Here is a 14,799-nt window from a genome sequence, read left to right on the forward strand (position 1 = left end):
ACATACCACAGAGCCAATAAAGCTAAAACTAAGTAAAATGTTCTAACACAAACACACAAAATATTCTTCTGTATGTAGGATTTGAACATATAATGTGAACTAAAGGCTAAGAATACAGTGCTAAAAAAAAGAGAGCCCCTGCTCCCATAGAATTTATATACGAGGGTGAGACTAAAAAATAGCCAAAAAAAATCTACCTTCTATCTTCATCAAACCACACAGCATAAAAATAAAAATCAACATAAACGCATCCATAAACGCATCCTATATATTATATATACCTCAAAAATCTGTGCAAGCTGGACTTCTTTATTTGTGAATATGGCATGTATACAGTGAACAGCCTGTTTTGCTTGGTGTGGAGTACCTCTCTTTGCTTTCTGATGTAAAATGGGAATTAAGGTCCTGTAAAAAATAATATCATAGTTTAAAAAAAAAGCCCATACACCACAAGTAGTTCTTTTGGTTGTCTCCTCTACCTACTTTCCCATAACTGTTTGGATGTATGCTGGTAGAGGAGCCTCTCATTATTTTTTAAATTTTATTTAAGTAATCTCTACACCCAATGTGGGGCTCGAACTCTCATGACGCTGAGATCAAGAGTCCGCGTGCCGCACCGACGGAGCCAGCTGGGCACCCCGAGGAGACTCCCGTAAAAATTACCTCATCTACAGAAAGATTTAAAGCTCCTTATCTGTCCTCAACTATAATCCAAGAAATACAATGTCTCAAGAAAAACTACTTCTGGGGGCGCCTGGGTGGCTCAGTCGTTGAGCGTCTGCCTTAGGCTCAGGTCATGATCCCAGGGTCCTGGGATCGAGCCCCGCATCGGGCTCCCTGCTCCGCGGGAAGCCTGCTTCTCCCTCTCCCACTCCCCCTGCTTGTGTTCCCTCTCTCGCAGTCTCTCTCTGTCAAATAAATAAATAAATAAATAAAAAAGAAAAGAAAAGAAAAAGAAAAAAAGAAAAAGGCTACTTCGGGAGACAATTTCTGTTTTAAAGCCACCTCATGAATATGGAGAAATAAACAAGCCACCCTTAATTTATAATCTAAAACTTGCCCCATGCCATACTCTTATATCTACCTTCTAAGTACATATTCCTAATTTTCCATTTCCCTTTCACAATCCCCTTCAGTTATTTTAAAGCAGTCATGGAAAAAAAGTAGCAAAAGGCCAAGTTTTATTAAAAAGTTGAAATGATACCAGTGAAACAAAGTATGCAAGGATACAGACATATATTGGTAGAGGAGTAATAAAAGCATCTAACGATTATTGAGTACTTGTGCCAAGCACCTTTCTAAGTGTTTTTACATGGATTAAGTCAATTAATCCTCACAGTCACACAAAGAGGACTGTTACATTAAACAGATAAGAAAACTAAAGGACAAAAATATTATTTATTTAAGCTTCTTAAGCTGACGGAGCTAGTATTTGGTGAGGTTGGGATGTGAAGATGTGTACTTCTGTTCCAAGATCCCTGCACTTAACCTCCAAATTGACACTGAAGATCAAAGTAAAACAATCTTTCCTTAGGACAATATGTACTTTATTGTCCTACATTACAGTCTTAAGCATTAAATGTTGATGATATGGGAAAACACTGTACGAAGAAAACAGCATGTGTGTATCAACCTATAAAAAAACAGGTATATACATCAAGTAGATAAAATACTCTTAAAAATTACGAAGTGTTGATAGTGACTCTTTTTCTCCTTTATATACCCTAAAGTTTCAGCTTTTTACAATGAACATACACATATTTTTTTTTTAATCAGAAGAAAATCTATTTAAGGCAAAAAAAATATAAGGAAAAATACCTGTCATTCATTTACTGCAGTGGTCCTATTTTATAGATTATAAGGTCAGTTGTGTCAAATACAATGGTGAAAAAGGGTCCTCTCATGAAAACAGGAGGCTGGACATTAAGAGCAAGTACCCCAGATTCCAGGTCATGCACCTCAACCAAAGAACTGGAACATATGCTAGTCAGCATAAAGTGGATTTGACATTTCTGAGTATGCCACATTTCTTTGTACGCAGGTTTAAAATGGTAAGCTAGGGATTTCTATGCCCAAGCAGCCTCCTTAACTGAGCACTGTCTTTCTCTCACAAACTCATTTACCAGTAACAGTTCTTATAAATAACACAAGTAACAAAGGGAGACGCAGCATTGATCAAATTGTTGTTAAACGTATTATTAATTCTTCTTAGTCTAATGAAATGACAACACATAAATCAACTTTAACCTTTTTCCTTGTTGTTCTAGTGTGCTATAATCTAATGATGCCATCAAGGTTATTGTTGAGGCCTGCACTGTTGTGCTTCTCTGCTTTTCAATGATTCTCTCCTTCCTTCTAATTAGTCTTTTTTTTTTTTAAGATTAAAAAAAATTTTTTTTTAATTAGAGAGAGAGCACAAGCAGGGGGAGCGGCAGGGAGAGGGAGAGGGAGAAGCAGGCTTCCCGTTGAGCAGGGAGCCCGATGTGGGGCTCGATCCCAGGACCCTGGGATCATGACCTGAGCCGAAGGCAGACGCTTAACCGACTGAGCCACCCAGGCATCCTTTTCTAATTAGTCTTAAGAGGTTTTGGGGCGCCTGGGTGGCTTAGTCGGTTAAACGTCTGCTTTTGGCTCAGGGATGGAGCCCTGAGTTGGGCTCTCTGCTCAGCCAAAGCCTGCTTCTCCCTCTCCCTGCTGCTCTGCCTACTTGTGCTCTGTGTCAAATAAATAAATAAAATCTTAAAAAAAAAAAAAGAATAAGAGGTTTTATTCCTTGTGTCCAAAAATTAATGATTCCATCTATCCCCATTTTTCCACTGCTTCATTTTGGATAGAATTCCTTTAAGAATAAATCCTTTACCTTAAAAAAGGTTCTCCTACCTTGAAAAACTCACCAGAAACTTTATCCTACTGTGTCAATGGTTTTTTTTCAATGTACAAATATAAAGATTATTCTCTCTAGACTATAAACTCCTTGAGAACAGGGACTGACTGTACTAATTCTTTATTATTAGCCAGTACAGTTCTGAGAATGAAGAGAATGTACAATAAACATTGACTTATTTCTCAAATTAAACTATTAGCTCACAAATTTAATAAAAACTAGGAGTCAGGAGTCCTCTTATCCTATTATTACCTGGTAAGGAAAAACTGGTTTGATTTGGATATATCCAAAACTATTTGCATATACCCTGAACATGTGATTCAAGAGCTATCAGCAATGTGTTTTTCTTCCAAAAGACATCTCCCACATCTTTTGTCTAAATATAAACTCTCAGCACAAATTTGATCCTAAGGCAACCTCCTTAAGATGCCAAAGTAAAAATATCAACATGTATTTCATTCTTATGGTGAAAGGGGAAAGGTAAGCTTGAGAGAGAGATCAAAATTATCAAAGCACCACTGCCAACAACCAACCAACTAATAAGATACGCTATTAAGCACACTACTTGATTATCCCATTCTTTGGTGAGACATGAAGGTGGCAGCTATGGAATTTAAACCAGCTGAGAAAAAAAAAATGAACATACTTAGATAACGAAGATATATTAACCATAAATTTGAAATTCTGTGAAAACTCTTAATTATTAATATTAATATTTAAAAATCTTGTTATAAACAAAGTTTCAGTTTGTTCTTTTAATGGTGGAGGAGGAGAATGAGGCAGAGTAAAGATAAAACAAAGGATAGAGAAAAGTAGCTTTTTTTTTTTTTTTAAGTAGGCTCCACGCCCCACATGGGGCTTGAACTCATGACCCTGAGATCAAGAGCTGGATGCCCTACAGACTGAGTCACCCAGTTGCCCCCAGACAAGTAGCTTCTAAGTAAAAATTCTCTTTCCTCGCTCCTATCTTCCTCCATGAAAGGGAAAATGGACTGTATGGCTCCCACACTTAAAAAACTTTTGTGTTAAAACAACAACAACAAAAACCACTTTGTGTTTACCATGAGAAAAAATATACTCACGATCGTATCTGGGGTAGGTCTGTTTCTATTTTGTGGCCTGTATTTCTAAAAATTTGTATAGCAGCTTCTGCTACCTTGTCATCTTCCATTCTGAGGCACTGTAACAGGGACTCATATGTCTCTGCAGAGTGGAACGAGGTAGGATGTGTGAAAGACAGAACCTGGAGGAATAGATACAGCTTTAGAAGTATAGACAATGGTTTTAATCCATTAAAAGATAATTATATTTTCTACTATAAATACAATTCAAAATATTGGGCTGCATATGCTAGCTATACAGAATGAAGATTTTATTTCATAGCCTCCTTTGCAATTTGTTGCATTTAATCAGACATTAGCAGAAATATTGTGCATTAGTTTCCTTAAGAGAGCTGATTTATAGCCCTTGCCCTATCTTCTTCTTCACCTCTTAGTCTATCCTGATACTGGGAATGCAGAAAACGTGGCTCCTTTTTTATGGACTGCGATATTGTGAAGTGAACAAAATGTTAACTCAGCTTTATTTCGCTGGCAAAAAGATACTCTATAAGGGATATTTTAAGTGGAATCCATCACAAAAAGTGCACTGGGTGTAGCTATAAACAAGCCATAACTGTGAACTTTTATCATGATTACAAACATAAATAATTATTCCCTTATTTATGCCTACATAAGTCCCAGTCTATCCCAAAGGAATGTACAGCAAGTTAGACATCACATGTCTACAAAGTTTACTTTCTATGAAGTGGGAACAATTTAGTTAGCATAATATCAGTAATAAGGGCTAAGTGGAGAAGTGAGGGGCAGGGGATGGAGTATGTAGTCTTCATTAACTTATTCAATAAGCATTTATTTACTGGGTTATAAAGTAAAGAGATTGTCTCATTTGGTTAGGTTCTTGTTGATATTTAGATAATACGTTGACATGTTAAATAAGTTGATAATATAAAACCTTATTAAGTTTTACTTACAGAAAAAAGGAGAATCAAATTTGAAAAACTGAAAAAACCTATTAAAAATGTTCATCTTAAGGATGATTTCACTCTTAAAACTACTTAAAAATATAACCTCATCATTAAAAATATAATTAGAATCTTTCTTACGAAGCATCATTATCAATTATTTCCATGAAATTATATTTAAGACCATTCTAGTACAATCCCATCACTGTTTTCTTTCTCACGTCCACTGCACTGATTTGTCTCTTCTCCCTTAGTTTATATATTGTAATGATCTAAACATCTTTTGCCTTCAATTTCCTCTCCTCTTTACTCCATCTGATGAAAGCTCTGTCAAGTGCTGTTACCATATTAAAAGCCAGAATGAAAGACCCCGATAACACCTTTCTGCTCCAACAGCATTCCACAATCTAAAACCAATTTTGTCTCCCATTATTCCCCAAAGCAGTCCTTTTCTCTGGTTAGGCTAGACTCCCAACAATTCCTAAAATATGCCAAGAATTATCTTCTTTGATGATGCTGTGTTTCCCCTAGATTAAGTCATATCTTATCCATAAAGTCTTGTCTGACCTGGCTCTTAACTAATTGCTCTATTCTCTGAATTCTTTGGCATAAGAATATAAATATGATTAGCAATTGTTTAAAAATTCCCTGATCAGACAGATGCTATTATTATGTAATTCCTGTGAGCAATCCTACTGCTCCAGATGAAAGGTAAGACTAGATCATTTAGAACATACTGGTACAAGCACATGTTATTAAATACAGGCATGCAAATGATGAAACCGCAAACCCCCAAAACATTATTATTTTATAATGTAAAACAATTACATTATTGTAATGTAAAAACACACATTTTTATAAACTGTGATTTCTACCACAAATGTTTAATCTTTCAAATAGTTTCCAGTGAAATAAAGTCCAACTCTTGCATATCCTTATGGGAGTTCAAATTAAAACTGTGGAAATGCATGGAGACAAAATTATCTCAAAAGTACCTTAAGAAGTTCAAGTCCTGAACGAATAGCTGTATCTGGACTTACACCCTCCTCTTCATCATCTGCTGTCCCCTCTATTGATTTATTCATCAGTTTTACCAGTGCACTATTAAAACGAGAAAATCTCAATTAGTAATCTTACTAGATTAGTAACTGTATCCTAATTGCACTGTGGCAGAATACATACAGAATCTAAACATCAGATACAAATATGTTCATGGAGAAAAAACTTTTTTTAAACTTTGCTCCCTATTTGACAGCTGAGATATATTTTAGTTTATCTCCCTACACCACCGACCAAACTCCATGTGTAACTCTACTGAAAAACAACAAAACTAAAATTAAACGACACATACTGGAAATATAATTTACTATTGATTTCTATGTATAAAGATATCATTTACAATCTTAGGAAAAACAAGAGAGCAGCTGCTAAATGGACAAATGACAATTCACTCAAAGCAAAAAGCAAATAGTTAACAAAAACACGGACAAAGATGTTTAAATTAATCCCTGATAATTTACTGAATCAGTAATTACATTCCTAGAAATTCATAGCAAAGAAGCAGTTCATCAAAAGCATCATGTTATATTCATAAATAGATTCATCAATTAAAAAACCGCTTAATTACAAAAATACAGATTCTAAGGGACACATGCACCCTGATGTTTATAAGCAGCCTTATCAACAAGAGCCAAACTGTGGAGAGAGCCCAAATGTCCACTGACTGATGAACGGATAAAGAAGAGGTGGTACATATATACAATAGAATATTACTCAGCCATCAAAAAGAATGAAATCTTGCCATTTGTAATGATGTGGACAGAACTAGAGTGTATTATAAGTGAAATAAATCAGTCAGAGAAAGACAAATACCATATGATTTCACTCATATATAGAATTTAAGAAACAAAACACAAACATATGGGAAGAGAAAAGAAAGAAAGAAAAGAAAAAGAGAGAGGGAAACAAACCGTGAGAGATTCTTAACAGTAAAGAACAAACTGAGGGCTGATGAGGGAGGGGGGTGGGGGATGGGCTAGATAGGTGATGGGTATTAAGGAGGGCACTTACTGTGATGAACACCAGATGTTGTATATAAGTGATGAATCACTAAATTCTACTCCTGAAACCAATACTGTACTATATGTTAACTAACTAGAATTTAAATATTTAAAAAACCATTTAATTGTCCAACATTATGGAATTAATTTTTCAAACATACCTAACCACCACAAAATGGAATATTAGTTGGTCAATAAAAATCAGTCTATGTAGCAAGATGATACTATTTTAAGTAAAAACAGATGTGATTTTTGGTTTTGAGACTGCTTCCTCATCAGTAAACTGAAGATAATACTACCTTATTTTGAGGGACATTAAATTATTACAGCAAATGGCCTAGTATATAGCAAATATTTAACAAATGGAAGCTAATGATAAATTTTAGGTGAAAATTTTTCCTTTGGAAAAATATGCATATTTTAAATTATTAAAAAAATTTTAAGTACAAAATATATAAGATGCACAGATGCATCTTCTATATAATTTAAACCACTTTTAGTACTTTCCTTTCCTTTCTAACAACACAATAATTGAAAAACCTTAGTATCTTCAATTGATTTAAAAAAACAACTTTTTTTTTTGAGAAAACAAATTAGGGGTGTATGTAAACAGTAGCCTGAAATATAATTTATATATCATATAATTCACATATTTAAAATGTGTAATTCAATGGTTTTTAGTGTAGATTCACAGGGCTGTAAAACCATTACCACAATCTAATTTTAGATTTCTCCCTGTCCCCAAAAAAACCCCTTTCCAACAGGAGTCACTGCTATTCACTTGCACCTCCTCTAGCCCTAGTAATCTATTAATCTACTTTCTCCTGTTATAGATTTCCCTATTCTGAATATTTCATATAAATAAAATCATACAATATATGGTCTTCTGTGACTCCTTTCACTTAGCAAACTGTTCTTAAGGTTCATCCATGCTGTAGTATGCATCAGTATTTCATTCACTTTAATCCTGAATAACCTTCCAGTATAGAAGACAATTTATCCGTTCATCAACTGACAGACATTTGGGTTGTTTCCACTTTTTTGGCTATTATGAATAATGTTGCTATAAACATTCATATACAGGTATGGACATATATTTTCTTTTTTTTTTTTTTGGACATATATTTTCATTTCTCTTGGACATATATTTAGGAGTGGAATTGCGGGTTGCTATGGTAACTCCCTCTGTTTTAACCTTTTGAGCAACTGCCAAACTGTTTTCCAAAGCAGCTCCATCATTTTACATTCCCACCGGCAATACAGGAGGGTAACAATTTTTTTGCACCTTCTCCAACTCATCTGTCTTTTTGATTATAGCCATACATGTGCGCGCCACACACACACACACACACAAATAACATTCCCATCTCCTCACAAAAAATTGCCTTATGTCCCCTGTGTCGTCAATCTCCTTTTTCCATGCTGGCAATCACTGATCTGGTTTCTGTCACTACAATTTTACCATTTCTAGAATTTCATATATTTTGTGTCTGACATTTTTTAAGTGACATAATTCTTTTGAGATTCCTTCATGTTGTTGAGTAGAATCAGTAGTTTATTCCTTTCTACTGCTGAAAAGTATATATTGTATGGATATATCACAGTATGATTACCCAATTATCAAGAGATGGACGTTAGGGTATTTCTAGCTTAAAGATATAAATAAAGCTGCTATAAGCAATTAAATATACATCTTTATGGCAATTTATGTTTTTTTTTTCTTATAGGCAATACATAGTATTGGGATTCCTGAGTTGGATGGTAATATTATATGTCTACTTAATGTTATAACAAACTGTCTCCTACAGCATCAACACTTGGTATGGACAGAATCTTTAATTTTAGCCAAATGATTGTGCAGTGGTATTTCTCATTGTAATGTGAATTTATATTTCCCTAATGAGTAATAATGTTCATTGTCTTTTCCTGTGCTTATTTTCTATTTGTATATCTTACTTGGTGAAGTCTGTTCAAATCTTCTGTTCATTTTTATACTTTGTCTTACTGAGTAGTAACAATACTTTTTATATTCTGGATATAATCTTTTATCAGGTATATGCTTTGCAAGTCTTTTCTCCCAGTCTGTAGCTTGACTTTTCTTTCTCATAATGGTGTCTTGCAAAAAGGAAAAATTATTTAATTTTCTTTCATTGTTTGTGCTTTTTATGTCCCATTTATTTTGCTCACCCCATATTTTGTTTTAGAAGTTTTAGCTCTGACATTATATATTTTTTAAAAAGTTATTTTCAATTTGAGAAAAATATTCTGAATTAAGCTTTCTATTAGGAGGAAATCCTATAAAATGATACATTAATTTAACAAAATTATAAATGTGTTTGAAAAAATTTATAAATGTATCTAATTATTTGCAAGAGGTCATCCATGCATTTACTTAATAAGTATTTAATGACCACCTATTATGTACCAAGTCTTAGGGTCTGTCCTGAAAGTATAGTGCAAAACAAGACAGACATAATCTTTTTCATTTATAATGTGGGTACATCACCATTATGAGTCGAGCTATAAGAAAAAGACCCAAGTCTTGAAACCAGGATTGTAGTCCTTCTTCTTATAAAAGTACTTTCATTTCTAAATGAGAGAAATAATACATACACCATATACTTCACAGGGGTATCATGCAGCAAAAGATTATTACCAATTCAAGTACACGTTGAAAACTGCTTGGGAAGTCTTCTATGTGTCTCTTTCTCTTCCATGCTGTGTAACAATGGATACAAATCTTCACCATTCTACCTCAGGTCTAAATCCTTCCACTGAGCAGACTACCTACTTTACTTTTAACCTAATAGAGAATAATGGAGGCCTTGAGTGAAAACTAATTTTCTATACCCTACCTTCTAACTTCCTCTCATTTGTATCTATTATTTTTTCATGTCATAGGGGAAGATTTCCTTCTTTCTATTCCTCTTCTTTAGGGATGTTGCACTATCTTAATTCTATTCCCCTTCTCCCATCTTCAACCTCTCTTCTTTTCTATTAGTATCCCTCAAAGGTATTTCAATATTCAAAATTCCTTCATTAAAAACAACAGAAGACCCTTCTTCAAGTTTACTCTCTTCCCATCATCTCATTTTTCTCCTTTACTTTTTATAGCTAAACTGTCCACAGTGGCTGTCCCACATCTCAATTTATCTCCTAAAGCAGAGTTTCAAAGTGTGACAAGGTATTTATCCCCTTTGATTTTCTCATACCCAAAGGTTGCTGAGTGGAACCTACTGGGATCCTGTTGAGCTAGGCCAGTCACCTCTGGGCTTGGGCAGTCTTCTCTGCTCAAATATTATCATTTTCTCTGTGTATCATGATGTGTATTTGAGAAGGACTATCCTAAGCTCTTCTCAAGAGTTGGGTCATGTGGGTTTGCCCTTGCTACCCCAAAGAAACTATTCTGGCCATTGTGATGTTTCTCCCTTTTCTAAGTCCAATGGATGCTTTTTACTATCTATTTTCCTTCTGGGTAGCATCTGACCCCCCCAACTTTTTAGTCCCTTTTTTCTGTTATCACTCTTTCCCGATTTTCCTTCCACTTTTGACCATGTCTCCCTAAAAAAATTTTTTTAATTGAATAATTGTCATATGATATTATGTTAGTTTCAGGTATAGAGCATAGTGATTTGGTATTTATAAACATTACGAAATGGTCACCACAATAAGTCTAGTTACTATCTGTCACCATACCACATTGTTAGAATTTTTAAGAATTCAATGAATTCCTTATCTTCTGGCAGCCTCTTAATTTTCCTTAGGATTCAGTCCTCACCCTTTTCTTTTTAAATTTTACCCTCTCCCCGAGGTTTCAACCATTATTACAATCATTACTTCACTTTCGACCACTATCTAAAGACAAATAACTGAAACATGCATATGTGTATTTGTATAAACACAAGTCTGGAGAAAATATACTAAAGAAAAATTGGTTATATTTAGGATGATTTTCTACTTTCCTCATTCCTTTCTTCCAAAATCCTTCATTATGGTTAAAGTACATGCAATTTTCTAACTACTTCTTGATTCCTTCTGCCTTTGTTTTGTCTATCTTTTCTTCCTAGAATAGCTACTAACGTTCATTCGGTAATTACTATGTGTGAGGCATTGTGCTAAGTGTTTTATATACCCATGTCATTTAAGCCTCTCAACAATTCCAGTTGTTATTGTAATGTATTATTCTTATTTTAAACATAAGGACATTAAAGCTCAGAGCAGCTTAAATAATTTACCCCAGGACACAAGGCTAGTGGCCTGGGCTGCTCTCCCCCTGCAGTCTTCACCTGGCCACCCTCCATAATTCCTACTCATCTTTCATTACCCATTTATGTGTGATCTATTTCAGAGCCTTCCCTAACAACAAATCCATCCCACACAATTTGGGTTATATAACGAACCTTCTCCAGTTACCCAATGTATTTTACAAACTGCTCCATTAAATGTATGTTACATGAATAAATAAACCCTCTATCTGTAATTTAATAGTCCAAGAGGTGATTATACAGAAAGAATATTATATGACATACATATTTCTCATTAAAATTAATAAATTGGAATTTTGCATACAATTAGTCTCTCAGAAACCCTAACCATAAGTTCATTTCTCTGAGCCTTAACACGTATGATGTTACTGAAAAAATTGAGTTTTTGGTCTTTTAGAATGGAGATTAACCACTAGCTTATATAATTTACTAAAGTAATGAAACCCTATGAAGCTTCATGGAAACAAACAGCAAATGCCATTATATGTCTCTTTCAAAGTCAATATGCAAAGGCAAGAGTACTACTACATGTACTATATCCTTGATTTACCTCATTAGAATTAAATGGCATAGAGCAAAGGACACTGATGTCAAAAATAATAAATCTGGTGGGAATATAAATGATATGGCCACTGTGGAAAACAGTATGGAGGTTCCTCAAAAAATTAAAAATAGAAACACCATATGATCCAATAATTAAACTACTGCGTATTTACCCAAAGAAAATGAAAACTAATTTGAAAAGATATATGCACCCCTTTGTTTACTGCAGCATTATTTATAACAGTCAAGACACAGAAACAACCTAAGTGTCCACTGACAGATGAATGGATAAAGAAGATGCAGTACACACACACACACGAATATTATGCAGCCATAAAAAGGGATGAACTCTTGTCATTTTCAACAACATGATGGACCTACAGGGTATTACGCTAAGTGAAATAAGTCAGACTGAGAAAGACAAATGCCATATGATTTACTCATATGTGGAATCTAAAAAAAAAAAAAAATGAATAAACAAACAAAAAGCAGAATCAGACCTATAAATACAGAGAACTGATGGCTGCCAGAGGGAAGAGGGATGGAGGGATAGGCAAAATGAATGAAGAGGAGTGGGAGATATTGGCTTCTAGTTATGGAGTAAGTCATGGGAATAAAAGGTACAGCATAGGGAATATAGTTCATGATATTGTAATATCACCGTATGGTGACACATGGGAGCTATATTTGTGGTGAGCCATAGCATTAGAGATGTTGAATCACTATGTTGTATACCTGAAATTAATGTAACATTGTGTTTGAAGTATACACAAATAAAAAGAATTAAAAATTACTGCCATCCTTTGGAAAAATCAATCAATCTATGGTTTTTGCCATTACCCAGCTGTGAACAAACCATTTACTCTTTGAAAACCTTAGTTTTCTTATTTGCAAATAAGGAAATTAAAGAAAAAGGAATTCTTAGTCAAAAGGAAAAAGATAAACATCGCTGTTATTAGCTGAATTGCATACCCCAAATTCATATGTTGAAGTCTAACCTCCAGTACGTGATGTGATTGTACTTGAAATGAGGGCCTTAAAGGAGATAATTAGGGTAAAATGAGGTGAAATGTGTGGGACATTATCCAATATGACTATTGTCCTTATATGAAGAGAAGATTAGGACACAGACAATGTGAGACCTTGTGAGGAGACAGCGAGAAGGAGGCCGTCTGCAAGTCAAGTAGAGAGGCTTCGGAAGAAATCAAACTTGCTGACACCTCTATCTTGGACTTCTAGCCTCCAAAACTGTGAGAAAATTAAATTCTGTTGTTTAAGTCACCCAGTCTGTGGTATTTTGTTATGGCAGCCCTAGAAAATCAATACAACTGGCATTTCAATACAACCAAAGCAGTAGTTCACATATGGTGAAGTAACTAGCTAGAACCAGCTCTCCTAATCCAAGGCTGTTTAAAAAGAGAACCAATAAAACCAAACCAAACCAAAACGAGAGAGAGAGAGAGCACCAGTAAGTGCTATGTAATAACCCAATATGAAAAGGAAGACATACAGCTTATCTACTATACCAGACTACTTAGTTTTATGTGTTCTAATTCTCACAATCATCCAACAGGGAGATATGACACACATACTGAAGTTAAAAATAAAATGAAAAACTCAGATAAATTACTGGGCTTCTTTCAAAGCCACAAAACTGGTACGTAGTAGACACAGGTTGTGAAACCAGATTAGTCTAAGGGCAACTTGTGCTCTTTTCAAAATACTATTCTGTTTTCACATATCTCAAGTAAACAGTGATATATACTAAAGGAATGTTGTGTGGCCATCAAAATGGTTAAGAAAACTCAAAAACTGATTGATAGCCTATAGATGTAAAATTTTCTTCTTTCTCCATTCTTAATATTCTTAATTTCTTTAATGAGCACATATAGGCTAAAGATAAAACACAAGAACCCTTAAAAAAATAAAAAGCACTGAAGTAAGCCAAAGACTAGAAAACAAGCAGGCCCTTCTTTCAACTTCAATGATACATCCTTCTGCCATTAAAAAGGTATACAGGGAACCTTTTTAGGTTTTCTTAGGGACCCAGAATTTAAACTTACAGCACTGTGGTTTCAGATTATATTCTATTTTTGAGTGAATATATTTCCTAGCTTACCTTATGGCTTCTGAATCAATGTGCACAGGGGCAATTCTTTCCAACAGAAATTTGACCATCTCTAGAAAAGGATTTGTTGGCTGCTTAGGATTTGCAAGTTTTCGAGCTATTTCTCTCTATAGAAAGGAAAGATTTTACCGTAAGTATGATTTACTTTCATATTTTTCAAAATAAAAATAATTATAGGTATCAAAAGCATTTAAAGATTCAAAACCAGCAGAATCTGCTTTAGACCTGACTAAATTTCTGCTTTAGATCGTGACTAAAATTATATACTCATTAAGTAATCAAAACAAAATCTGGACAATGGGGAACAGAAAGGGGATGACACAGTATAATTTATGCCTTCTGTCTCATATTTCTCCCATGAAGTTATTGATTAGTAAACAATCTTTTTTAATGCTCTACTTCCAAAAAGTTAAAAATTTAAACTTTCATGGGTATGTCTTAGTTTATTTCAAAATTTATTTCAAACTAATAACATGTTTATTAGTTTATTTCATAATAATGTCATAATATTTTGTTTTATTTCAGTTAATGATTTGTTTTTTTAAAGGCGAAGATTCGTTAAGTATGTAATTATACAGTTTTTTTAGTTCTGGAAGAACATAGCTGATTTCAAACACAGTGGTATTACATCAAATATCTCCTACAAGGAAAACACATTATTGATGGAATTTCTAAAGAACATATTAGGACTTAATGATTATAGAACCTAATTCTCCCAAAGAAAAGGCTAAATTTTGCTGGGCATTAGGGAAAGAAGTTTAATAACAATGTTTTTAATTGAATATCTGTGATGAGTAAATGTAAATCTTGGCTGATAAGATAAAGCACATTAAAAGTGCTTTCCAAACTATAAAGCAATAACAAATAATAGTTATTTTATGTACTCTTTCCATAAA

The 14,799-nt window shown here is 34.1% G+C and overlaps 1 protein-coding gene across 4 annotated transcripts in view; it reads right to left on the reverse strand.

Annotated features, from left to right (window-relative positions):
- Positions 1 to 14,799, reverse strand: part of PDS5A (PDS5 cohesin associated factor A) — a 125,871-nt gene that overhangs the window by 38,106 nt on the left and 72,966 nt on the right. For all 4 annotated transcript variants that reach the window (XR_004298843.1, XM_032400225.1, XM_032400222.1 and 1 more), the window contains exons 17-20: positions 13,895 to 14,010; positions 5,903 to 6,008; positions 3,967 to 4,127; positions 282 to 405 (exon numbers count right to left, since the gene is read on the reverse strand). Coding sequence is in view for 3 of the 4 variants with exons in the window: in XM_032400225.1 (XP_032256116.1) it covers positions 282 to 405; positions 3,967 to 4,127; positions 5,903 to 6,008; positions 13,895 to 14,010 (507 nt within the window). In the remaining variant the exon portion in view is untranslated. The remainder of the gene's footprint in view (positions 1 to 281; positions 406 to 3,966; positions 4,128 to 5,902; positions 6,009 to 13,894; positions 14,011 to 14,799) is intronic.

The sequence above is a fragment of the Phoca vitulina genome, unplaced genomic scaffold, assembly GCF_004348235.1.
Source record: "Phoca vitulina isolate PV1807 unplaced genomic scaffold, GSC_HSeal_1.0 scaffold3, whole genome shotgun sequence".
Taxonomy (NCBI): domain Eukaryota; kingdom Metazoa; phylum Chordata; class Mammalia; order Carnivora; family Phocidae; genus Phoca; species Phoca vitulina.